General features: G+C 44.5%; 1 protein-coding gene and 1 long non-coding RNA gene across 3 annotated transcripts in view; both read right to left on the reverse strand.

Annotated features, from left to right (window-relative positions):
* PDE10A (phosphodiesterase 10A) overlaps nucleotides 1-2,061 on the reverse strand; it is a 271,962-nt gene extending 269,901 nt beyond the window's left edge. The window contains exons 1-2 of one of the 2 annotated variants that reach the window (XM_075924594.2): nucleotides 1,164-2,049; nucleotides 133-418 (exon numbers count right to left, since the gene is read on the reverse strand). In XM_075924594.2, coding sequence (XP_075780709.1) covers nucleotides 133-196 — 64 coding nt within the window. In that variant the 5' untranslated portion in view covers nucleotides 197-418; nucleotides 1,164-2,049. Of the gene's footprint in view, nucleotides 1-132 lie in introns of both variants that reach the window. The other variant, XM_075924593.2, reaches the window with a different exon arrangement.
* A 9,580-nt stretch (nucleotides 2,062-11,641) lies between these two features.
* Nucleotides 11,642-27,729, reverse strand: part of LOC149524717 (uncharacterized) — a 141,703-nt gene continuing 125,615 nt past the window's right edge. Inside the window, exons 5-6 of the long non-coding RNA XR_016349226.1 lie at nucleotides 22,657-22,739; nucleotides 11,642-17,607 (exon numbers count right to left, since the gene is read on the reverse strand). This is a non-coding gene — a long non-coding RNA (uncharacterized LOC149524717). The remainder of the gene's footprint in view (nucleotides 17,608-22,656; nucleotides 22,740-27,729) is intronic.

The following is a 27,729-nucleotide window of genomic DNA, read 5'->3' on the forward strand; positions in this document are numbered from 1 at the left end:
CTCCCTCCGGCCGCCACCCCCTCCGCCAGGCACCCCCTGCACAGCAGGGGAGGCCTTCCCCACCCATCCCTCCCCGTCCGGGCACCCTGCCCTGCCTCCCTCCTCCGCCAGCCCCTGCGCTCCGCCACCTACTTGTGCCCAGGAAACAGTCCGTGAACCTCCGAAAGCAGCTGGCAGACGAAGGTCCATCTTCCATGGCTGGCCTCAGCAGCAGGGGCGAGGAGAAGGAGAAGAAGGCGCCTCTCTGCCGCTGCCGCGGGGTCCTGCTCCTGCCGGGGCCGTCTCCTCGGATCCTGTCGCCGCGGGCGCCTGCCGCCCCCAGGAAATTGTAGGAGCAGAGGCGAGAAGCGGCTGGGGAGAGCAGGAGCCGCGGCGGGGGCTGCCGGCGGCCGGCGGCGGGCGAGGGGAGCAGCAAGCCCTGGATGGAGGAAGAGAAGAACAGCCTGCTCCTGCTCCTGCTGCCGGGATGGACGCTCAAGGGAGCTGCTGCTGCTCCTGCTTCTCCTCCTCCAACCTCTCCTCCTCCTGCCGCCGCCTCGCCGCCTCCCCCCCTTCCTTGGAGACTCGCGCTCGGGGAGGAGGGGGAGGAAAAGGGGGGGAGCGAGGGGGCAGGCGGCGGCAAGAACCGAAGGGGAGCAGGAAAGGCGGGGGCCGGGGGAGCAGCGGCGGCGGCGGCGGCTCTGGGGACGATGCCCGAGGAGGCGGCGGTCCCGGCGGTGCGACGGCGGCGGCAGCTGCTGCTTGGGAGCGGGGGGGAGCTGCAGGCAGCGGCAGGCGAGCCGCTTCCCGGAGGAGGAGCAGGAGCAGCCCCTCCGCTGCTCTGGCCATAGGAGCGGGCTGTGCCGGAGCCGGGCTTTTCCCCTGATGCTGCGGGCAGGGGGGTCTGGGGGCGGGCTGAGGGCAGCCTCTCGGGGCTGGACATCTGCCCTCCCTCCCGCCAGCCGGCCGGCACTTCCCGGCTGCCAGAGACACAAGAGCCAAGGGGAGAGGCCAAGACAAGAGGCAGAGGGCGGGGCGGCTGCCCCTACCCCCAGCAGATCCTCTTCCCCCCCCTTCGTTAAAAGCTTCGCCCTCCCTGCAACTAGCTTCACATTTTTCTCCCCCCTGGAGGTCGGAGGGGCCGCGGCGGAAGGCGGCCGGGCTCCGCTCAGGGTCCCCCTTACTGTCCCCTCGCCGTCATGCTCTCGCCTCGCGATTCAAATAAGCCGGAGCTTCATCCCCGCACTATAATAGTTCCGTGTGTGTAGGGGAGGCGGCTCCCAGCACTGCAGTGCTCCCTCCAGCGCCAGCCCCCGCCGCCAGGCAACGCCCACGGGCGGAGCTAGCGCTTCCCAAGCGCCCGCCCAGCCCTGCGCGCAGAAGCTACAGCACACTGGCCAGCGGCGGGGAATACTCCCTTTGCTTTTTGCCCAAGAGCGAGAGGAGGAAAAAAATCCTTCCCATAAGGTTCCGGGACCCAGATGTTTCCAGCCTCAGAGATCAGAGAGGCTGAAGCGAGCAGATGCGAGGCAGTAGCTGGGATAGGAGTAGAGGACCGCTTGATAGCAGAGTCCAATCTCAGCTAAACAGCACCGCATCCTCCTCTCGGTTTTTTAACATTATAAGCAGAGGGACTAAATTGTCTGCATAACAACCCCCTTCATTTATTTCTATTACACTCACGCAGCCAAAAAAAAAAAAAGATCACAGGTTTGAACCCCATGGTAAAACTCCCTCTCTTCCTCGCCCTAAGCAATCCTCATCTCACAGCTGGCGTTGTGCAAATCTGAAGTAACTGCATGACATGCGCTGGAGTTATTCCAGATCTACATGTAAGTAACTTCACAGATTCTGCTGGAAGATGCGCTTTGAAGAGTGGCGTATGTAAAAGTTTGAAGTTCAGTTTGGGGGCATGTAAAAATCCGGTTGCTAAAACGAATTAAAAGAACACGGAGCCTTCCTAAAACAAACAGAACGCAGCCGCCACAAACAAGGCAAAGCCAACCTCTACTTCAGGTGATGTATCACGAATCCGAGACCCCAAGGCAAAGCCTCCGGTGGCTTTCCAGCCCCGCTAATTTAGCAATACATGGATTTACCAACACCGCACAGTTTAGGCGCCACAAACAAATGCCAGATAGCAAAGTGAGGTGTTTGGAAAATAAACTTCAGTTGATCAGCGTGTCAAACAAAACAATCCCTAATAATGGGGGGCTGGGATGGAAGCAGTTCTTCAAGCATGTCCTCAGATGAGGTTTAACAAGAGGCGCGTGGAGGAGTTGCACAATAAGGCTTCACAGTCCTAATTTCGTTCTCACATCCTTTTTTCAGCACGGAGTACAAAAGAAACGATATGGGGAGTTTTAAATATGCCCTTTCTGCCCTTCGCTCTCAAAAAGTAGAGGGGGTCATTGCAGTTCCAGTTAGATATGAACAAGTATTTTAAAAAAAACGAGACAAAATACCACCACGCGAAGTATTACAACAGGGTATAAGGAGAACGTCTCCTTAGACTAATAATGCCCGCTTCGCATTTAATAGCTCAATGATTGCCCACTTTCCCGTGAAAAAAATGTACTCTCTCTAATTAGGTTCATGGTTGATAAACTACGAAGTCCAGATGTTTGATAGTTTCTACTGAAGAAAGTATCAAACAACTAGTTTAAGCTAAGCCGTTCGTGAAATGTTCCCCCCATCATTTTAGCATCCTCTTTCAAAGGGATTCTATCATTTTTGCATACAAGTCGTAGTGAAAATGTGTTAGCTAACGGTAAACACTGTCATCAGGAAGATTATACCAACATTAGAAATTCAGTGAACGAAACCACCGACCTGCTTATGAAAGAGATCTGCGTTTACATTTGCTCTTGCACAGAGAAAAACTATTCCACTGTAAGGAATCTGTTTTCCCCAGACAACTAGCAGAATAAAATCCACAACCTGGTCTACTGTTCCTTATTCTTGACAGTTGAGTCCCCTGTGCTGGGGCATTTACTTGCGTTTGCGGATGGAGGGCGATCTGCAGCAGTCCAGTGAATAAAAGGTCCAATTCTATATTTGATTAAAAGGTATTAGCTACGAAATTTAGTATTAAAATATTAGTAGCATTCAGAGAGCTGTTTTGCAAACTCTTAGCTGTTCTCCCATCTCTCTCTCTCTCAAAAAAATCCTGTTACAATTGTTTCAAACCAAAGCAAATACATTGTTCCTTGGGGAACACACACATTTCTACTACACTATCCCAAACTTAAATGAGGTCTTCATGAGTTTAACAAGCATTTAATATGAAACCTCCCTCTATTACTAGATTCAATATAAGTTTCAGTTACTATTTACTCCCTCTCCCTGTTTGCTAGTTTCAGTATATAGTGCAAGGTACTCACAGTTCTCTCTTCTTTTGCAAAAGTGGTAAGAAAAGTCTCCTTTAAAAAATCATCATTATAGCAGTGCCTTGTTAAATGCTTTAAGAGTTATTACTAGGAGAACAAACCAAACTATTTAATTAAAGATTATTCTAATGTACATACCTAGCTTCCTGCATATTAATAAGCCACCACAAACTGAGGCTATGTCTAGACTACGGGGAGGAGGAGGAGTTAGAAAAAAAGTGGCTTTTTTTCTAAAAAACTTCACCTGCATTTAGACTGCTATCGCGTTCTTTTGAAATTAAATCGAAAGAACGCAGCAGTTTTTTTGACAGTGGTAAACCTAATTTTATGAGGAAGAATGCCTTTTTTTGAAAGAGCTCTTTCGAAAAAGGTGTTCTTGACCGCAAACAGGGCTTTTTCAAAAGAGAGTATCCAGATTGCTTGGGTGCTCTCTTTCGAAAAAGCAGTTTGCTTTTTCGAAAAAGTTGTGCCTATCTAGACTGTCTCTTTCGAAAGAAGCTTTTTCAAAAGATTCTTTCAAAAAAGCTTCTTTCAAAAGAAGTGTATAGTCTAGATGTACCCTGAGTTAACATAAAGGACAAGGTCTAAATTGATCTCACAAAAACTAAGAAATTATTCTTTACTTACCCTTTTGTGCTCAAACATTGGAACAGGTATAGTATTTCTGCAGACTAATTTCTTTTGTTTTTATTTTTCTATAGTAATGTAAAATAAGGAAAATCTGTTTAATTCAGAGCTGATGAAGACGTTCAGTTTTGTACATTGGTCATATATTTAACACTGTATACTATACAATCGGATCAGCATTAGTATGTGCATAATGGATCAGAGTTACAGAACACTGCTATTATGACAACTGCAACATTTTGCATTCTGTTTTTGAATTTGTACCCTAATAGTAGCTCATGTTTGCATATTATAGACATATAAAACTAATCCACAGAAAAAAGTTATGACCTCAAAAGTATGTGTGCGAGTATTAGCACTTATCTCGAGTATGTATATAAAGTATTATACCTACATAATCTATTGTATATCACATATACAAATTGATAAATATCATGTTAGATGCATCTTTTATATATGTAACTGCACATGTATAAACCAAGAATTTTAATGATACAACCACCAGTTTGCAACTATTCATATTAAAGTATTTTTGTCAGACACTCCAAATTGTTGTAACTAATATTTCACTTTATTTTCACCTTTACCTGTTGAGCACAGGTGTTTATATTAGGAATCTTGACAGAATGTTGACAAATGCAACTGAGAAGAGAACTATCTATAATCTATTTTAACTCACAATACTTACCCATCTCCCCAAAGTAGTTACTTATTTTTCCACTCAAAACCAGTAACACAAAGATTTTGTCCATTATAATACTTATTTTTACAGTTTTTTAAAGGCTAGGAGGACTAATATTTCAGTTAGAAGATCAAAGTCTTAATGTATCATCATCATTAGCCCTGAAAATTATAAAAGGAGATATTCCCTCCAGATCATACAGCCCTCCTAATGCAACCTTTTTGTCATTTAGTTGAATGCTTTTTAACTGTGGGAAACAATCCACAGTTTGCAAAAATTCAAGATGTCAAAACAGATTAGATAACTCATTAAAAAAAAGCAAGAGAAATAGAGTTGGGCAGGTTTTAGTCAAGTTGCTATCATACATATATAACCTATCTTTGCCTTAAAATGTTGAAATGAAATACAGAAAACAACAATAAAGGATTTGCTTTCATGACTTGTACTTACCATTTCATGCAGTTTGACTTTGTCAAAATAGTTTAATAACTGTAATTTCACATATCTATTGAATTTGAACAGAAAATGCTTTTCTTTGCTTGAATATGAATGTTATTTCTTTCTACATCTAGCTTTTCCCTGCTAATGCAATCAAGATGCTTTGTATTCATAAAATAATACAATTTCTTTACAAAATATGTAGTTAGTTTACAGAAAGAAGAGATCAATGAATGGTGTTTTACTGCTGCAACCTATTTTGAAATGCATATATTTTGCTGACATAATTTGTAAGCTCTTCAGGCAAGGATCTTGTCTTTATTTCTACCTGTAAACCACCTAATACACTCAAATACACTAATAAGCTGTCAACTGCTAAGCAATTATCCATTGTTACTATTACAAAATATTTAACAGTAAAATATTTTACACGGAAAGGCTGTCAGGTTAGAATAATACTGACAACAACAAGGAAAATCATTACTAAAAAGTAAAGAGATACCACTCCATCCAAAATTCACTTATTTGTGCTTAGGTATTGCAGTGAGTATGAGATGAAATTAGTTATTGAATCTCAACAGTTTCAATGCATGTTTTCAGAAAGCCTACAAGACTCTGAAAATCTGTGTTAAGTCCTTGTACTATTGATTATCCACAATTATAGCAGATTAAATAGTATTAATCAAACCAAAACCTTGCCATACTTTTACCTTTTACATTGTTATATACAAACACACACAAATCATTTATAATCCATTGAGAATATATTTGTAAGAAATTACCCAATACTCCACACAACATTTTCTGTCCATGATTTGTTTGCAAACTATTCACTTCAGTTATGTATTATTCATTAATCATTTGATATTCATGGATGATTGGTCCCATAATATTGTTTCTGCTTCCTGACCAAATGACTGTAGCATTATTAGAACAACAACTAGTGAATAATGAAAATCAAAACTGCTAAGGTGTACATTTGGAAACTTCTCTTGATTTGAGAACATTTTCATGAATGCCTGTTGATTATCTGAATAATAGGAAGTAAATAAATAAAAATCATATTTATTTATTCACAAATCTGTGAATCCAATTTTTCATTATTTGACCAGCTTTATTAAAAACCCAGCATAATACCACTTCTAGAGCCACTGTGGAATGATGGGGCTCTTACAACAATGGTGCATAATTCTGCACACATTGAATATCATAAAAACTCCTATTTACTTCAATACCACTTTTGGGTGTGAAAAGAATGCAGAACCAGGTCTTAATCTAAGAAATCAATCTTTTCTTGTACAAAAATAAATACAAGTTTAAATGATGCTCTCCCCTCTCCCCCCCAATTTCTCTAATTCAATTGTGTGGATCCCTCATAGAACAAATTATACTAATACAACATGATCAAAATGTATTCTAGGTGGCCTTTGCATTTGCAGTTATTAAAGTCAATTCTGATCTTGTAAGAGCTCCCCATACAGAATTCTCATTGAAATCATCAGGACTTCTATATTCAGTACACTTACCTCATCAAATATATTATGAAAAGCAGTTTATATGCATACCCAGCAGCTACTTTACAACAATAACTACGGTTTGGCTTGTTTTTGTTTTTGTTGTTTTGTTTTTACATAAAAGTTAATCAAGAAACTCCCAAAACTTGCCTAATTTCATAATTTCACCTGTAAACTAGTACCTTTAAGGAAAGACAGCAAAATAAACTGTCTCCTGTGTGGCCTCAATTCTCTGTTCCTCTCCCCAGTAAGTACTCCTGCCTTTGGGACTATGTCTAGATCGCGGGCTTCTTGCACAAGAAGCTTTTTGTGGATGAGATCTTCCGCAAAAAAAAGTGCATTGAAAAAATGATGTTCTTTTGTGAAAGAGAGCATCCAGACTGCATGGATGCGCTCTCAAAAGAAAACTTACTGCTATGCACAGAACGGCATAGCAGGGCACCTGAGCTTTTTTCAATTGCCTCTTTTTGCACAAAAAAACCTGGTTCCCTGTCCATACACTCCTTTTGGCACAAGAGCTCTTGTGCAAAAAGGAGTTATTCCTCACAGAAAGAGGAATACCTATTGTGCAAAAACCCCTGTACTCTTTCAATTTTTTGTGTGCAAAAATGTGCTTGAGGTATGAACGCTCCACGAGTTTCTGCAGAAAAAAGCCATTTTTCTGCAAAAACTCTGTAGTGTAGATATAGCCTGAGCTGCCTCCATCCTGGAGCCCACCCTCTGTGAATCCAGTCTACTGCCTTGAAAGAATAAGGAAAAATCACCAGAAAGAGGAGATGGCAAATTTAGCAAAAACTAGCAGTGAAATCATCTGGGACTCAAGATTCAGCAGTTGGGAGAGATGTTTTCCAAACAGGTTAGAGAAGAATAGCAGTTGTGAAATGTAACCTGCTAGAATAGTGGAGCTGTAACCAGAAAAAGGGTTTGGGGGAGCGGGCAGGGGGAGGAAGAAGAGGCAGAGGAATAAAGACAAATAAGACTCTGTCCTAGAACAGAACAAATACCACCCTTAAAAAATCCATCATGTAAAAGTCCTTTGTAATTTAATAAAAATGCAAACTTCCTATAGTTTTTCTGCTAAATTACCTTACAAAATGTACAGGCAGTCCCCGACTTACGCGGATCCGACTTATGTCGGATCCGCAGTTACGAACGGGGCTGCCCCAGAGTACACGGACTGCGGGACCTCGCAGTCCTACCGCCCGTGTACTCTGGGGCTTTCTCTGCGTCTCCCTGGTCTGCAGACCAGGAAGACGCAGAGCAAAGCCACGGAGGGGCTTCCCCGCGGCTTTGCAAAGCCACGGGGGGGGGGAGCTCGGGCAGCAGGGCACCCCAGGCGCGCCTGGGCTGCTCCGACGCCGGCTTCCCCGTGGCTTTGCAAAGCTGCGGGGGGGGGGAGGCTCGGGCCGCTGCTGGCTTCCCCGAGGCTTTGCAAAGCCGCGGGGGGGCTCGGGCAGCGAGGCAGCCCAGGCGCATCTGGGCTGCTCCGCTGCCGGCTTCCCCGAGGCTTTGCAAAGCCGCGGGGGAAGCCGGCAGCGGGACAGCCCAGACACCCCGCGGCTGTCCCGCTGCCGGCATCCTCAGAGGCTTTGCTCCCCGTCTTCCTGGTCTGCTGGTCTCCAGGGAGACGGGGAGCAAAGCCGCAGAGGACCCAGGCGGCGGGACCGCGGTGCGTCTCGGTCCGCCGCCCGTGTCTTCCTGGTCTGCTGGGGTGGGGGGGGGGCGCAGCTAGTACGCCCCCTCCCCCCCCAGCAGACTAGGCTTTTCTCCGGACGCCTGTGGCAGAGCAGCTGGGGTGCTGCTGGTTGGTCCCGCAGCGCCGCTCTGGGCGCTACTGGTCCAACCCAGCAGCACCCCAGCTGCTCTGGTCCTGATTCAGCCGCTGTTGGTCAGTTTCAGCAGCGGCTGAATCAGGACGCCTGGGGCAGAGCAGATGGGGTGCTGCTGGGTTGGTCCAGTAGTGCTGTGGAGCGGCGCTACTGGAGCAACCCAGCAGCACCCCAGCTGCTCTGCCCCAGGCGTCCTGATTTAGCCGCTGCTGAAACTGACCAGCGCTGACTACAGGAAGCCCGAGGCAGAGTTGCTCTGCCCCGGGCTTCCTGGAATCAGCTGCTGATCAGTTTCAGCAGCAGCTGACTTGGGGACGCTTGGGGTTCTTAAGTTGATTCTGTATGTAAGTCAGAACTAGCGGTCAGTTTCAGCAGTGGCTGAATCTGGACGCCAGTTCCGACTTACATACAGATTCAACTTAAGAACAAACCTACAGTCCCTATCTTGTACGTAACCCGGGGACTGCCTGTAAAACAAACAAAAAACAAAACAAAAAAACCCCGAGTGGTCCTGTAGCACCTTAGAGACTTACAAAAATATATCTATAGTATCCTGAGCTTTTATGGGTATAACCCACTTCTTTAGATGAATGAAACAAAACGGAGAAAAACCCCAATTTCAAGCAAAAAAAGAAGAGGGAACCTGAAGAAGTGGGTTATGCCCATGAAAGCTCATGATACCATATATATATATATATATATATATATATATATATATATAATTATTACAGTCTCTAAGGTGCCGACAACTCGCTTTTGTAAGTTACAGACTAACAAGGTTACTCCTCTGAGACTTACAAAATGTAATAATTATATCTGCAGGGTGATAAAAACACTATATAAAGGATATCTTTGATTATATTATATAATATTTTTAAATGATCTTTGCAGAACACTTTTGTTTTCATCCCTTTTACATTCTATAGCACACTCTCATAAGGGATTTTCAAAGATTTACACATAAAAAGCATGAATTCACTGCAAGGGCATACACCAGCCATTTTATTTTAATTCCACAGTCAAATGAGCTAATTCTTGTTCCCAAGGTCATTGACTAAAAGAGAAGTGTTTTGAATACTCATGCAAATATCTATTCACACAACCATTTATGTTGGTGGCCATTTTGAAGATTCTTTAAGAGTTTGAGAGTCACCTAATCCAAGAGGAGGAACAAAGCAGTCTGTTTTATCACTCACAAGGTACCGATAAGTACAAATGCCAAAGCAATGCTTATTGCAAATAATTTTGTGAGCATCCTATAGGCTGCAATATGTTCACATGAAACTGTTCGGTGAATATTTCAAAATAATGAACACATTCTTAAAAATCATAGATCATTGGCAAATAAGAAAAAGGAGGCTAAAGTAAATAAATATATTGCTCATTATTAATAGTTCCCACATCTTTGCTCATCTCACTCTGCAAAATGGCAGCTGACAGAATTTGCAGTCAAAGTTACCAATAAATACAAAATATTTAAAATTTCTACAGGAGTCTGTTGAGTAACAGTCATTCTTTAATTTTAATGGTATATTCAATTTCATAAATATTTGTTATAGATGTCTGGAAAACGGGTTTCCCCCTCTTACAGAAAAATTTTACTTAGGCCGTGGAGGGACTGAAAAAAAAAGTCTTCAGTTTTTATTCAACAAAAATTCCTAATTTCCCATGAAAAGCCAATGCTTTGTGCTAAAAAAAAAATCATTTGGTAAAAAAAAATCCCATCTTCCGTCACAAAAAATTGATCTAGTATTTCAGACTGCTTAAAAGCAAAACATCACAAAATTCTGATTAAAAATGGGAAAAGATTAGTACCAATGCACAAAGAGAATTCTGAATCTGATTTCTTTTCAGCAATGTGCTTGGATTTGTTTACTCTAAAAGATCACGTAAACCTATGAAGCCAAATAAAATCTAAATTTTGTGGCTTGCCCCATCTTGTCTGCCACCATGTAGTGTGGGTGTTTTAGGTAGGTTTGATTTTGTTTCAGGGTTTGATGGGGAGACAAAGAGGAGAGGAAGAGTTTGCTTGTTTTTATTTTGTTTTTTAATTTCAATGGTTAAAACAAAGGACATAAAAACCATCAGAGAAGGACTGACATCTTTTAACAAATAAAACCTTAAATTGATAATAAATAAATAAATAAATAAATAAATAAATAAAATAAAGTATCTAGATCAGGGGTGGTCAACCCATTTAACAAAGAGAGCCGAAGCAGCAGTGGAAAAAAATCAAAGATCCACACCAGAATTGTCAAGGAAAAAAAAGGAGGCTGCCCCTTTAAGAAGTAAGCTTAGGCTTTTTGGTCATATCACGCTCCTGTTGACAGTCGCCACCTTGTGTGCCATTTTGAATAGCCACTCCAGTGAGCACAGGGGAGCCGGGGGTGGAGGTTGGGGTTGTTGGGGGGGGGGGTGCACAGGAGTGGCTTTGCAAGCCTCACTTTTGGGGGAAAAGAGCCGCATGCGGCTCGTGAGCCGCGGGTTGGACACCCCTGGTCTAGCTCCTATAAACAGTTTACTGGCAGCAAATGGCTTTACACAGGAGGTCAGTACTATTCCCCGCCACTTTACAAAGGCACAGGGGTTCCATGACAAGCTCCCCAGTAGGCTTGTTGCAGAACTACTAATACAATGCAGATCTCCTCAGTTCCATTCTACTGATCTGTCCACTAGGCCAGCCACCAGTTTTAACAGTAACATTTAGAATATACTTTGTTATTTTTAAAACAAAAGTTCCACAAACAATGTAAGCTCCTTGGCTGTGTCCAGACTCCATGCCTCCGTCGACGGAGGCATGTAGATTAGCCAGATCGGAAGAGGGAAATGAAGCCGCGATTAAAATAATCGCGGCTTCATTTAAATTTAAATGGCTGCCCCGATCTGCCGATCAGCTGTTTGTCGGCAGATCGGGAGAGTCTGGACGCGATGCCCCGACAAAGAAGCCTTTCTTCATCGACACAGGTAAGCCTCGTGAAACCAGGTTTACCTGTGTCGATGAAGAAAGGCTTCTTTGTCGGGGCATCGCGTCCAGACTCTCCCGATCTGCCGACAAACAGCTGATCGGCAGATCGGGGCAGCCATTTAAATTTAAATGAAGCCGCGATTATTTTAATCGCGGCTTCATTTCCCTCTTCCGATCTGGCTAATCTACATGCCTCCGTCGACGGAGGCATGGAGGCAGAGCCATCTTTTTGATTTGTATAATACATAGCACAATGAGCTACATGATCAGGACTCATAGATGCTCTTGAGATACAAATTATGAACAATAACTACTAACAAAAAAAGGAGAAGTTCATATTGTAGACAGCAGAATCAGTGACCTGATGCTATTAAAACAGCCATTACTGTTATGCAAATAAAAATAAAACCAGGCTACCAGTATTTTTGTAATCTTACTTTTCAGCTGCAATATGCAAACAATTTATAAATATCTAATTACATTATGTACCGGCAATCTAAATGACAACATTGATGTATTATTTGAATTCAGGAATTAATCAATACTCGAACACTAGTGTGTGCTTGAGTAATCTAAGAAAACAAAAGAGCAAGGAAATGAAAAGATAAGGCATCTAACATGACCTATCTTTTCTTCTCCCACCCACACATCTGACCACTACATAACCACTATACACAATAGACAACAGAGCACAATCTCAACCCTGCCCCAGTAAGGCATAACTTCCAGTACTCCCTTTCCTAAACTCATCTTCCACCAATTAACATCCAGAATCCCTTTCATTTGATCTGCGCTGTTCTGGAAAATTGCATTTGTGTTTAGGAAATCCTTTGCTAAGCCCTGCATCATTACCCACCCTTACAAATGTAGGGTTACTTCATACTGTCCTAAGGCCTGATATACACTAGGACCTTACTCTGAAATAATGTTAGTGTGGATTCTCTGGTGCTGCTAATTTGAACTAATTGGCCTCCAGAAGATCTCCCACAGCTCCCCAGAGTGCTTCTGGGGGCTCTTGAGTCTGAGGTAGCACATCCACAGTAACAGAGCCTGCCGATTCTTCTCCATAGCGAGGACATGAAACTTCGAATTTGTAAAATCGGGTGCCCAGAAGTCAAACTTAGTAAATTCAAAATAATTTCCTAGTGAAGGCATGGCCTATACACACAATCAGTTTCTCTCATGTGTTGGTGGGAGATTTGCACAAAGATCTAGGTTGAAAAATGGTCTTTATGTAGTAACTAAGGGTACGTCTACACTACAGCGCTAATTCGAACTAACTTAGTTCGAATTAGTTAATTCGAACTAAGCTAATTCGAACTAGCATGTCCACATTAAGTGGACCCTGAACCGGGCTTAAGGATGGCCAGAAGCAGTGCCGGCAGGGCATCAGAGGAGAACTTAGAGCGTGGAGATGCTGTCTCAGGCTAGCCGAGGGCTGCGCTTAAAGGGACCCGACCCCCACCCCGGACAGACAGTTCTCAGGGATGCCCTACTTGCAAACCAGTCCTGGCTTGGAGTGCCCAGAGTGCCTACACTGGGCACATCACAGCACTCGGCCATCAGACTGGCTGCACTTGCCGCAGGCTGCCATCTGGGGAGAGCGGGCAATTGGGGGGCTGCAGGAGAGCTTCCACCCCCAGAAGCCCGCAGAGAAGGACTAGAGGACACCAAAGGAAAGGAATGGGTAGCAGGCTTCAAACTAGTAACAGAAAGTTGTTCTTCAGAAAGCAAAGAGTCAACCTGTGGAACTCCTTGCTGCAGGAGGCTGTGAAGACTAGAACTGGAACAGAGTTTAAAGGGAAGTGAGATCAAGTCATGGAGGTTGGGTCCATGCAGTGCTATTAGCCAGGGGGTAGGAGTGGTGTCCCTGCCCAAGGTTTGTGGAAGGCTGGAGAGGGATGGCACGAGACAAATGGCTTGGTCACTGTCTTCGGTCCAACCCCTCCAGAGTCCCTAGGGTTGGCCGCTGTCGGCAGACAGGCTACTGGGCTAGATGGACCTTTGGCCATTGTAAGCTCAGGGCTCAGGGTCGGGGGTCTCAGTGGACCCCCTTGATTTTCATGCACACCTGCTCCTGAGTGGCCAGGCTGCCCTAGATGGCCACTTTCCTGTGCCTAGTGCGGAGATCGTGGACGAGGTCCACGATCTCCGCACTAGCTCAGGCGGGTGCCCGCCTCTTGCGGTCCCGGGCAAGCTCCCGGGAGCCGCCAGCCTGGTCCCGGGAAGAGGGGGAGGGCTGGGGGGCATCGGGTGGCTGGCTCGAGCCGTGCCAGGTGCAGGGTGGGCTGGCTGGGTGCTGGCAGGCTTGCACCTGGCACGGGCACTGTAGCCAGCCCATGCCCCTTTAAGTGGTCCGGGGCCGGGAGTGGGGCAGACGAGTTTCCCTGGTGTTGGCCAGAGTGGCCACCAGAGAAAGCTGGGGAGGGCTAGCCTCCCACTAGTTCGAATTAAGGGGCTACATACCCCTTAATTCGAACTAGCTAGTTCGAACTAGGCTTAATCCTCGTAAAATGAGGTTTTCCTAGTTTGAACTAAGCGCTCCGCTAGTTCGAATTAAGTTCGAACTAGCGGAGCGCTAGTGTAGCGCCTATGAAAGTTAGTTCAAACTAACGTCCGTTAGTTCGAACTAACTCTGTAGTGTAGACATACCCTAAAATATTATAATTAAGTATTATTTGTTCAGTGCCTTATTATTTGTTCAGCATCATTAGAGGGGGCAATAAGGCAATCTTCAGCATTATTATTTCTTCTTTTTTCCCTCTCACACATCTGTCATTCTTCTCACTGTATTTTCCTCTTTTGCACCAACTCCCAATTTCCCACACTGTGGGCCTGACTCCCACCCCATTTATGAAAATGATCAGCAACAAAACAGTTATTATTGACACGTGAAATGGCTTTCGAGTCAACATCCTATTTAGACAGATAGGAGCAGGGATGTGCAGACCTCAGACAGCCATTGTTTCAGGCTATCTATTTACACTTAGGCTACCTCTACACAGTGGAGCTATTTCAGGATACCGGAAATATCCTGAAATAGCTTTCCATGTCTTTAAATGCGCCCATTATTTAGAGATATTCCAGCGCCCCTGTAAACCTTGTTCCACGAGGGCTAAGGGACTTGTCGGAATAGCGCTTTATTTCAAAATTAGGTGCTGTGTAGACAGCGCCAAATTTACAAATAAGCTATTTTGAAATTTTCTCAAAATAAGCTATGAAAATTGAGTAGCTTATTTTGAGGTAAAGGTGCAGTGTAAACACACCCTTTCAGAGTCAGGAAGATTCGTTGCATCAGTTCACATCCAGTTCACATTTAGAATTTTATCTTTGAACTTATGAGAGCTAGAATACTTTGTTTTAAAAGAAAATTTGAAGGCAAATGCATCACATCAGTCATAAATATATCAAGTGGGCCATCAGATGACAGGCACACAAGGCCGTATTTATACCTTAGGCACCCCTAGGCACAGAATATTCAGCGCTTTCTGCCCACAGACACCCCCTACAGCCTAGTGCCCTACACAAACTTATCACTGCCTGCCCCACAACCCTCCCTTCCAGATCCACTCTCCAGAACGCTGCCCCCTGGCTACACTCACCAGCCCTGCAAGGAGGTGAATGTGCCAGGCTGAGCAGCAGCGTGGTCATGGACAGCTGGGCAGGGATCACTCTGGCCTGAGCAAGGGTAGGGTCTGCCCAGGAAGCTGGGCTCCCTTAGGAGTCACTTATCCTGCAGAACCACCAATACTGGGCTGTTGAGCTCTTCCTCTGCCTCAGGGGGCTGCTCTGCTTGCTTTGCCTTCTCTCCTGGCAGGAACACTCCAGTAGGGCTATATGGTGCTGTCTCCCCCTCACCCAGCCCTGTCACCCAACCCTGAACAGCAACTGCATTTTTTTAAGCACACCATTGGGCTGCCCAGTGTACTAACTGTATGCAGCCCATAGGTTAAGGACCATTGACATATGTATTAACTTTTAACCCAATTTTCACTTGTAGGTGCCTAGGAGCACATGCCTATTGTGCCTAATTAGAAATCTGGCCCTGCAGACATACACAATTGTCCTGGCAAAACTGTCAAGAACATTTAACAACCTGGGCAAAATCTAGCCAACTCTAACATTTGGATACCTGCACAGTCTGTCTTTTGCCTGCTTTTCACACTCACCTCATTTCTCACATCCTGGAGACATTTCCTGGTGTGAGCATGCACACATACACACTCACAAACAGCCTTAGCATGCACACTAAACACTCCTCCCTTCTTCCATCACACACTCATATCCTAGCTCTGCTGGCCACAGTTCAACTCCTCTGAGGAACTCCGCTGTTCCCTCATCCAGACTCATCAGTTCTTTCCCTCACTGGTTTGCTCCCCTCAAATGCACCAGTCTCTTTCTGCTCCACCAAATTTATTACTTTACAACAAAAGCACTTCACAGTTCAGCATTCACTTCGCCCCCTCAGTCAAGCCTCTGCATGGACTGCAGCAGGTACTGAAACCTCTCCCCCTAGTCGGGGCTCCTCAAATCTTCTTGTGATGGCAAACACCTCAGCTCTCCTCCTGCCTGCTTTGATAGCAAGTGCCACAAACCTGAGCTTTGGGGAGGCTGAGATTCTGCTTCTATATCATTCCTAAGCAAGAGGGGAAGTTTCCAAAGCTGGTGAAATCTTTGACCCTTCCCTGGAAGGAAATATGGAACCTGCTACCTTCAGTTGACCTCTCTGGGCTTGATACAGATGTGGTCGCAGGATGGCAGCAGCAACAACAGTGTACCAGGCCTTGATTTCGTCAGCCAGGAGGAGCCGTTTATCTGCTCTTCTCTTTCCATGAATCTAGGGCAGGGTTACCTAGGAAGATTCAATGGAGCCCACTGCGACTATTTCTGAATTGAAGCAGAATGAATGAGATATCCCCAGTGCCTCCGCTCTGACAGTATAAGAATAGCAGTGATCCCCAAACCACCCAGCAGCTACAGGATCAGCTGTTCGCTTTGAAGCTTTCCTTCAACTTAAAAAATAAAAACTTTATGCAGAAGTTTGTGGCACTGGTCTTACTCACCCTGAGAATCTTGTTATTCACCTCAGACAAGCAGCGCTATGGGATTCTGCAAAATTATTTCATATATAATAAAATAATCAAACTCTTGGTGTGCTGCAAAATGGCAGGAAAATTTTGGGAGATGAGAGCAATATTGAGATCCCTCAGTTTTTTGTAGTATGCTACAGTTTTTATTTTGAAGCAACTTTTCTTGAGCCTTCATTGTAAGATACAGAAGAAAAAAAAGACTGCACAGTCCACCATAATTTATTGGACTCAGTCTCTAAAGTGTCCTCAGGGAAAACCGATTGTACTTGAAAGACTATGCAGGGATAAAAATGTGGGTTTCATTTTCATGATCAGATGAGTGCCAGACTGCTACTAACCATGGAAAATAGTCAAGTCTACAAACTGACTTAAGGTAGTTGACAAGCCCTTGAATTTCTGAGTTCCAGGCAGCAGTAAAATTATAGCAATTCAGAAGTTCCAATACCAAAGTCACATCAGATGATCCCTATATCTGATCAGGCTAGTCCATACACAAGTGTTATTGTCTGTCTGTCTGTTTGTCTATCTATATCTATATAATGATAGACAATAACACTTCTGTATGTACTAGCCATATCAATCATCTGATGTGACTTTGGTCCTGAATTTTTAATATATGTATGACAGCCTGACACTCCAACTAAACAGTTTAGGGCAGAAGCAGTTTTTATTTATGGAACTACAAAACTTCATAGTGAAACTAAAGATGTGGGGGGTAGTTTTTCCACAATTCATTAATGGAGATTACATATCTCCTAGAGCTAGAAGGGACCTAGAAAGGTCATTGAGTCCACTCCCAGGCCTTCACAGCAGGAGCAAGTACCATCCCTGGCAAATTTTTGCTCCAAATCCCTAAATGGCCTCTGCAAGGATTGAACTCATAACCGTGGGTTTAGCAGGCCAACATGCAAACCACCAAGCTATCCCTCCCCTCCAGTCTAACTCAAATCATAACTTAACATGCTGTAACTTCACTAATGAAAATACAGATGTGACAAAAAAAGCCAGATAGGTTTTGCAGCCAGTATGTCACTTGTCCTTCAGCATCATGGCTTAACACAATGTGGATGCAGAATCTGACGCCCATCATGCACCTGCAGAAATGACAAAGGGATGATTCTCTATCACCAGAGGAGGTTAAATCTGTTGCTGTTTAATCAGTTTCTCAGACAAGACTTTTTTTTTTTAAAGGGGTATCATGGAAACCTTTACATGGGACAAAAAATAAGCACAGATTTGAAAATAATCAGATTAGATAGATGGAAAGTTGAGGTGAGAAAAAAGTCTCTCTGGTACCACCTGTACATTAAGTTGGGAGACCTTTCTCTGCCATTAACTGCTACCAGAAACAGGCCATAATGCAGTCTCAGATTATTGCAGTTTATTTATTACACTAAAAAAATGGACACTGAGAGGTTAAAATGACTTCTTAAAGGTCATGCAGAATATATGTGGCACAGATAGGAAAAAATATAGGCAACCTGGAGTTCAGCTCAGTACTTTACTAACAAAGCCACCTTATTGCCCTTCCTCTCTCTCCTGCAGTGCTGTACATGGAGAAAAATTAGTAATTCCTTCCTGATTCCTGTGGTGATCAACTTACAGCCGAAAGCATGAATGTGTGTTATCCTCATGTTAAGATGCCTAACTGCAAACTGAATTATTCATCATAGAACTATCCAGATATTTTTAAAATTCAGCACAGTGTTTGACTATGGCCTCCCGCAGGAGCCAACTGCAAAGAGACTCTCATAGCTTAACGTGCATAGGGGTAGAAAACTGAAGCATATTGGAAAACCAACACCCTTTCAGTTTTTAGGGAAACCTTGAGTAATACCATTAAGGACCACTTTTAAGAAAGGGAATTTAATATTAAAGTGTTGACCTTTGTTTGGCTTTTCCACACAGACTTTCTTCTTGACTGTACCTCGCCCCGGCAGCCTTTTAGCTAAACATCTGATCCAACAGAAGCGTGATTTTTCAAAGTCATTCTTCATGCTGGCACCCAACTCATCTTCCTCCACTGTGAACTTCTAACACTTCTTCCCAAGACCCCTTTACAGAATTTTAAATTACACCATGTGGATTGGTTTCTTAATTTCATTTTACATGAAATTTTAAAACTCCTAGCAACAGAAACTGCACTCTACTCTAAGAAGGAGCTCTTGTTGTATTTCTACATTCATCATGGGATTTAAAGCAGTTAGTCAAGCTTCAGCAGATATATTTGCTTATATGACAGCTTGTTCTTTGGATTTGCTGTCATATCACATACAAAATGTGCAGAGAAAAAATAATCTATTGCCACATTGCCACCCAAGAATTAGTAATATTTATTAACAATAGCTATTTGATTTCATAAGTTTACTATGTTAGGTTATGCTTCTCTCACAGATAGGAGAGTTAGTCTTACATGTTTTAATATATGAAAATACTATTTAAACCATGGGTTATGAGCACAGCCTTGAAACATTGAACTGTTTCTAATGCAATTTCATATACTTCTGATGTGTTGCTTGGACCTTGTATACACTTTCAGTCACTGGTGTCAGTTGCACTGTTAGAAAAGTTCAGCATGGACATGAATCACACAGGAAGGACATAATTTGCACTATTGCAAATTGTGTTCACTTCAGGGGGTTGCACCAGTGTAGTCACTCCATGGCTCAGTGTAGGCAAGACCTTGTTAATATGTAGAATAAGTTTAGATAAGGACTGATAGGATGGTGAACTTTGTAACACTTCAACTTGGTCCAAGACGTATTTTAAAAACCATGTCAAAATGGCTATTATTCTGTACTGGGGCAACCAACTCTGCCCCTCTTGTTGGGATGTGTTTCCTCCCTGTTTCTCTCCCAAGTATGGGTTTCTGCTCTTGCCTGAAGTCATCAGCAGGTGCATCTCCCCATCGACACACATACTTCACCTTTGGCTCTCTGGCCCAGAGATTTAGTAGGCATCTTCCTCTACTACTCTCAGCCTTCAGCTTCCTACAGTACTCTTGGACCAGGGAAAAATTCAGGGAACCCTAAACTGCCTTCTTGCCTTCTGTTTTCACCAGCTTTCTCTGGCTCTGGCTCCAAGGCTCTTTCAAGCCAAGATCTGTCAGGTGCATCTCTCTGAAGCTCTCAATCCCCGCTCTTCTGAACACTCCATTTCTGGATTCTGGTTTCAGAACTCTCCCTTGCCTTTGGGGCTGTCTCTCATTTATAGGGGCAGCCCTGCCACCTTCAGAACACCAAAGTAGGAGGCACTTGGACTGGACCAGGAGAGTTGGGCCCAATTTCACTTAAAGGGCCAGCTATTCAGTTACATTGTGATTAGAAGAAATATTAATTTGCACGGTTACTCCTTGGTGAAAATAAGCTTCTGTGAAATAGGGAAGAAAAAGGAATGTGGGGGAAGGTAATGAATCATAAGCAACCTATTAGGGTTTTGGGCCAACCCCCTGGTTTAGGATAAGTGGTCTCTGAACACCCCATGTCCCTCTCTCATTAAAAAGCAGACTAAATGAGTTAATGGTTAGCCAGCTTCCCCCCCTGCCTCCCTCCATCATACAAAAAGTGAAGGCCTATAACGTATATAGCGAAGCAATCAGAAAAAAGGGGGTTTGGGAATTGCCTTCTGCCAGCATTATTGTGCTGTCCAATCAGATGATCATCTTCAATGAGGAGGAATCAGAAGCGAGCAAATAGGATTCACAAATTCAGACGGAAGGAAGACTATCATAGGAGGTACACACAGTCCAGATTGCCCTGGATGATCCTGAACTTGGCCACAAAATGCAGGAAGTCTTTAGATAAGGATAAGTGATTTATATGCAATTTAATTACTATGTAACAGACACAGACTCTCTCTCCGCTACAGCTGAAACATTAGGCCTGATTCTCCTCTCATTTACATCAGTGTCATTTTGTTGGCTTTAGTGGTATCACTTATTTATACAGGGGTGCTAGAACACCTTGTGCCATGGGAATGCTGAAAGAGCCACTGAACCAAACTGTAAACCCTGTATATAATGGAAACTACCTCAAACCAGAGGGTATGGCAGTACCCTCCACACCCCTAGTTCAAGCATCTATGTTTACATATGAGGAAAAGAAAAAAAATCAAGCCACATATCTTTGCCACTGTCTTCCAGTCATTCACTGTCTTGCATTTCTCTCTCATTCTTCATAATAAATTCAAGCATCAGTTGTTGCTTCACCATAGATCAGCAGTTCTCATACTATGGTCTGTCAAGAGCTGGCTAATCACAAGTTGCTTGCTCTCCCCCCTTTGGTTTCACTAGCAAAAGAGCATTAAAAAGATACCTAAATACTGTTTTTCCTAATATTACTTATCCAGATAAACATTTACAATAAATACTACATGGCTATTTTATGATCTAGAATGGAAGAATAAGTGTCTACAAGAATCTCTTGACAAGCTGTGGCTCACACAATGAAAAAAGGGTTTAAGATCCCCGACCATGCCTATGTGGGTTACACAGAAGAAGTATATGTAGCTACCAGTAGTCCCTAGTTCAAGTGGCATTGCTCCAGCAGGATGAATCTGCCAAACAAAAAATTGGCTACATGCAAGAGATCTTGCCACATGGAGCATGTACTTTCTGAGGACATTTGAGTTAAAAACAAAAATCTTAAAAAAACCTAGGAAATGCAGAACTAAGACTGAACTCACAGAAAACACCCAAATAAACTGGCCTGGATAGTAACTACAGTCTACTCAGGCTTTGTGTATTTGTTATATCAATGGGATTTTCCTAGAACTGACCAAAATAGCCATCTTTTAAAAAGAAATGCAGGAGGGACAAACACCACATAAGAAAGCCTACTTGTGCTTAATACACTGAATAAAACTGTCTAAAAATCATTCATTTCTATAACATTGCCCTGGTCAGTGTCTGGTTAAGTTTCTTGTCGCAACTAGTCGACCAAGGGGCAATTTTGACTTGCACAATCAAGATATTCTGTGTTCTGCATTTAGAAATAAGCCTTCTTGTTTAGAAGAAAGCAAGCCTCCCTCGATCTCCACTTTCTCTGCCTCCACCTCAGCTGGTTCATCCCACCAGTGTTCTCTGGGCCGAATATGCATTTAAGATCAATTTGGAATTTATGCAAATATGCACATGGGATAGTGCTGTTTTTTGAGTTTTGCATGTCCCATACATAAGGCACTGGCCTTATATGGGTTGTGACTGATTAAAGAAGACTGTTTTCAGTGTTTAACGTCTTGATCTCTATGCCCCTGTGCACTTAAGGTCAGCAGGGATACCATGGACATGAAATTATGAGTATAAGAATCACTAGGCAAATAAACTGGTGCAATCTTAGTACGGGGATGACTGTGTTAATACCTGTAGGTATACCCAGTGTGAGCTGGTTGTTTTTAAAAAGCTGAGCAGTCTCGCGCTGAACTAAACATTTGTATAGTTAATTAAATGTTGTGCTTTCTTCTCTAAAAGATGACAAGCATTCTATTGACACGATGATTTAACTTAAAAACAATAGTCTTGTAGCACCTTAAGGTATGTCTAGACTACAGGGTTTTTTCAAAAAAAGTGGCTTTTTAAAAAAAAAAAAAAACTGTACCTGCATCTAGACTACCGCCGTGTTCTATCGACAGTAAATTGAAAGAATGCGTCGGCTTTGTCGACAGCAGTAAACCTCATTCTACGAGGAATAATGCCTTTTTTTGAAAGTCATCTTTCGAAAAAAGGCACTATTGCATGAAAACAGGGCTTTTTTGAAAGAGAACGTCTAGACTCTCTCTCGAAAAAGCGAGCCGCTTTTTCGAAAAATCTTGTTGTCTAGACACTCTTTTTCAAAAGAGGCTTTTTTGAAAGATACTTTCGAAAACACCTCTTTCAAAAAAGGCATGTAGTCTAGACGTAGCCTTAGAGACTAACAAAACATGTAGGTGGTGTCATGAGCTTTCATGGGCACAACCCACTTTTTCAGGTGATTTAATTGGGGATGGTTGTGTTTTGACCAGGAGGTTGGACTGGATAACCTCCTGGCATCTCTTCCAACCCTAATCTTCTGTAAGTGCCCAACTGATAACAGAGAGACAAGGTGAGTGGAGTAATATCTTTTATTGGACCAATTCAGTTTGCTGAGAGAAACAAGATGTAAACTTACACAGAGCTCCTCTTCAGGTCACCAATATCAGTTCTCATTCTTCAGCTCTGTGCTATTCTGGGAATGACACGGCTACAACACCACTGCATAGAACAAATAACAAGAAATGTTAAAAATACAGAAGGCATAATTAATCTGTAGAACTCATGGTCACTCATATATTGATCCCCAATGCATAGGAAAATTCAGAAAATGATTAGATATTTATAGGGATAATAAAAGCATTCACAATTACATCAGGATAAAAATTAGCAGAGATACGAACCTTTATACTTTATGATATAAGCAAACCATTAACTAAAAGGGGTGAGGAAAAGTCTTCCCAGGGGGGCAGTTCAATCCACAATCATCGTCAATGGGTTTTCTTGCATCTTCTTCTGAAGCATCTGGTCTTGGCCTCTTTCAGAGACAAAGCACACTGTCCTAGGCACTGTCACCTCAGTTCTTATGTTCCTGACAAACCAGATTCCTGAGTATTTATTAATTGTTAGTGGGGGATAGGGAGACCAATGGCTTAGTCAGAACAGCAGAATGAAGTTAACAGAGTTTTGTCAGCATCAAAATTCAGTATGAACTTCAGGTTACAGACCCTGAAACACATTGCACTGCAAATGATGGTACCTGCACGGATAGTTGGTCTAATGTATTTTGTGTGACATAATGGTGCCTCAGAACAGATGTGATCATCTAAGAAGACTAGAGTTCATATAATATTAGTAAACCTATTTCTACAGCACAGTAAAATATTCTCAGAAAGAAGAGAACATGCTAGGTTCTTCATGACTGAAGCCTCATATTTTTAGATCTCTAAAAAGTGCATCTTTCCTTAGGAAATATCTTTCAAATAGCAACTCCCCACCACATATCAATTTTCTTCTGCAGCCCTGTGAATCACTAAAACTCTCCTAATTCTATTCTAAAAGGCAATTGCTGACTTTACTGAAGACCATGTACAAACCAAGCCCTGCACTGAAGCTATGACTGCAGACAGTTCCCTGCATTGCTGCAGCACATAGGGAGTTAGAAGTACAGGCAGTCCCCGGGTTACGTGGATCCGACTTATGTCGGATCCCTACTTACGAATGGGGCTTTTCTCGCCGCGGAGGAGGTGGGCGGCGGGACCGCCGAGACGCGCCACGGTCCCACTGCCCGCCTCCTCCGCAGCAAGAAAAGCCGCTCCACATCTCCCTGGTCTGCTGGGGGGGGGCCCCCCAGCAGACCAGGGAGACGCGGAGCAAAGACGTGGAGGACGCGGGCAGTGGGACTACGGCGCGTCTTGGAGGTCCTGCCGCCTGCATCTCCCTGGTCTGCTGGGGGGGGGGGGGCGCAGCTAGTGCGCCCCCTCCCGCCCCTGGCAGACCAGGCTTTTCTCACCGCTGGTCAGTTTCAGCAGCGGCTGAATCAGGACACCTGGGGTAGAGCAGCTGGGGTGCTGCCGGGTTGGTCCCGCTGCGTCAAGGGTCGGCGCTACCAGACCAACCCAGCAGCTCTCCAGGTGCTCTGCCCCAGGCGTGTCCGAATCAGCTGCTGCTGGTCACTTTCAACAGTGGCTGAATCTGGATGCCTGGGACAGAGCAGCTGGGGCACTGCTGGGTTGGTCCCCATAGCGCCGCACCTCGGCATTGCTGGGACCAACCAGGCAGCACCCCAGCTGCTCTACCCCAGGTGTCCCCCAAGTCAGCTGCTGCTGAAACTGATCAGCGGCTGATTCCAGGAAGCCCGGGGCAAAGCAGCTCTGCCTTGGGCTTCCTGTAGTCAGCCGCTGGTCAGTTTCAGCAGCGGCTGAATCGGGGATACCTGGGGTACAATATGTACCAGTTCCGACTTACATACAAATTCAACTTAATAACAAACCTACAGTCTCTATCTTGTACGTAACCTGGGGACTGCCTGTAATGATTGTGCATCTTTATCTATATATGCCAATTATTCCCATGCAGGGAAAACATACCGGCTACGTCTACACTGGCCCCTTTTCCGGAAGGGGCATGTAAATTTCATGAGTCGTCGTAGGGAAATCCGCGGGGGATTTAAATATCCCCCGCGGCATTTAAATAAAAATGTCCGCTGCTTTTTTCCGGCTTTTAAAAAAGCCGGAAAAGAGCGTCTAGACTGGCCCCGATCCTCCGGAAAAAGCGCCCTTTTCCGGAGGCTCTTATTCCTACTTCAAAGTAGGAATAAGAGCCTCCGGAAAAGGGCGCTTTTTCCGGAGGATCGGGGCCAGTCTAGACGCTCTTTGAAGTAGGAATAAGAGCCTCCGGAAAAGGGCGCTTTTTCCGGAGGATCAGGGCCAGTCTAGACGCTCTTTTCCGGCTTTTTTAAAAGCCGGAAAAAAGCGGCGGACATTTTTATTTAAATGCCGCGGGGGATATTTAAATCCCCCGCGGATTTCCCTACGACGACTCATGAAATTTACATGCCCCTTCCGGAAAAGGGGCCAGTGTAGACGTAGCCACCATGTTTTAGGAAATGTAGTTATGTTCCCCTCAGTGTCTAGCCAAAAGTGAATGGATTCACCAAACCAAACCCCCAAAACTTCTTTTAGCCATATTAGCTAAAGGAGTGTCCTTACTATCCCAAACTGAAATACCTTGGACAAACATTGAATGAAGTGAAACCTTAATGAATTAGGTTGAATCCCTTTGGGGTTCATTGTATTAAAAATGCCATTTTGCATGCATTAGTGGGGATCTGTAACTCCTTTAGGAGGAGGGGGATGGTAATATAATTCTTCTGGTTATCAGCCCTTTAAATCCACCATCTAGAAAAGTTGACATTAACTTAAATGGGATCCTCCTGGGACTACCAGACAAATAACTTTGGCATAAATAGCTTGGTTTTACATAGGCCAGGCCTGGGCAAAATACCTTCCTCGGGCTGGATCCACCCTGCCTAGATGCCAGACACAGCCCACAGACACAGCATGGAAACTCAGGCAGATTCCCTGCCTGCACCCCCCACCCCACACGCTGCAGAGAAAAGCTGTTGTGGGATTCTGTTTGAACAGCTGTGAGCCTTCATACGTTGCCCCCACCCCCAGCACAATCCCACTGGCCGGTTTCCAAATTCTTGGAGTGGCCCCCCATCAAAAGTTATTGCCCACCCCTGACATAGGCCCATAGTTTTCTTCCTGAACCAGCAAAAGGACAGGACCTTTAGTCCACAGAGCACCTCAATCCTTCAGGAAGGTTGGAAGGACTGGGCCTAAAACTGGGTGCTTGCTCTGAGCTGCAGCTGCGAATAACTTTAAACCACAAGGAAATCTTTGGACTGCGATATTGAAGGGCTGCTCCTGCCAGAGACCATGTTAGGGCTAAGGTGATCTCGGGTAACTTTAATAAAAAGCATGTAGGTTCTTTGTGTGGTACCTTATAGCTAAGGGCAACTATTCTGTTTTAGCCCTGAAGAGAAAGTAAGCAGCCTGGCTTAGGCAGATCTTCTTGCTGGTGTATCACAGCAGAGTCAAAGGGCTGTGCAGACTGGAAATATCCCAATCTCAAGGAGGAGAGGTGTATGATTCCACCCAAGGTCACATGAGCCTGAAGCAACTGATGGACCATAAGGGGAGAATACAGCTGCAGATACCCTGAACTGTGATGTTCTTTTCTCTTCACCCCAGCACAGAGGCCCTGTTAATAGCTTTCCTATGGTGGCCTATTTTATTTCTGATGAGCACATCAAAGTACCTTAACCTGCTCACACTGCAGTCTGACTTGTCTCATATCTTTCAGGCCTTTGTGTTAGGGCATTATTCTTCTTTTACATGTCCCACCACTGCCTGTGAAGTCAGCAGGCTATTATAAACTGTCTGCTATGCACAGCTCCATTAGATGGAACTTATTCTTCCTTGACAGATATTCATTTAAGTTCCTCTTTCCCCATTTACAAAACATTAAAAACCTTTGAAGTATGTTTACTTTTTATTTATTTATGAACACCACTGACCTCATGTTTATTATCGGTTATCTTTCTCCTCACCCCATAGTCCTCTACACATACATCTTTTCCTCTCCTTTCTCCCAGGGGATCCACTTGGACTGCTGCTGTTTATTTGGATTTCTAGAGATTGGCATTTCATTTTAACATTTTTATGTATGTGTTTGAGTTATGGTTCCTATGTGGCCCAGCACACTAAGAATCTCTAGAGAGAATGTTGTAAATGCTGTGAGTTTCATCTCTAAAATTCAGTCACTCCTCTTCATCCCCACTGCAAATATCCTTTTCCCAAGTCTTGATTCTCTTGGGCACTGACTGCTGCAGTTCATCCTTTCTGGTCTCCCTGATACTCATCTCACTGCATCCCCAAACCCATCCAAAGCTATGCTAGAGGGGCCATCCACCTGTACCAATAAAACATTCAGCACCTCTAATTCCCTTCACTTGGCTTCCCATTGCCTATACCTCAATCAAATACACACTCTGTTTTCACCTCCAGCCTAATTGCTCTCATCTGCTCAGCTAATCTTTCACTGCTCTCCTCTAATCTGGATGCCCTTTCCTCCTCCCTCATTTTTCTCTGTGTTCTCTTTACACTAGCCACTAGCCCGTCATAAAATGGGATTTTTCGGGTCTCTCCTCCATGTCTGTCTCTCTCTCTCTCTCCCTCCTCCTGCCTCCCCCCCTCTCTCTCAGCTCTTCTCCACCTCCTGCCTCTTTCTCTGTCTCTCCTTCTCTTCTCCTCCCCGTCCTGCCTCTCACTCGGGGGACCGCGGAGCCCAAACGGCTATTTGGGCTCCGCGCTCCCTGTGCGGGGGCAAGCAGCACAAGCGGCTGTTTGGGCTCCACACTCCCCATGCAGCACAGGGACCATGGAGCCCAAACGGCCGTTTGTTCCGCTTGCTCCCCCGCTGCGGCCCAGCTGAGCAGCGCAGAATTCAGCCGAGCGCCACGGCGAGAGGTGAAGGGGGGCGGGGCGGTGACGTACACGGCCCGGGGGCAAGACCCAGCTGAGCACGTCACCGCCCCGCCCCCCTTCACCTTCCGCCGTGGCGCTCGGCTGAGTTCTGCACTGCTCAGCTGGTCCACCACGGGGGAACAAGCGGAGCAAGCAGCTGTTTAGGCTCCCTCGCAAGT

Source organism: Pelodiscus sinensis, chromosome 3 (genome assembly GCF_052426305.1).
Source record: "Pelodiscus sinensis isolate ZL-2025 chromosome 3, ASM5242630v1, whole genome shotgun sequence".
Lineage (NCBI taxonomy): Eukaryota > Metazoa > Chordata > Testudines > Trionychidae > Pelodiscus > Pelodiscus sinensis.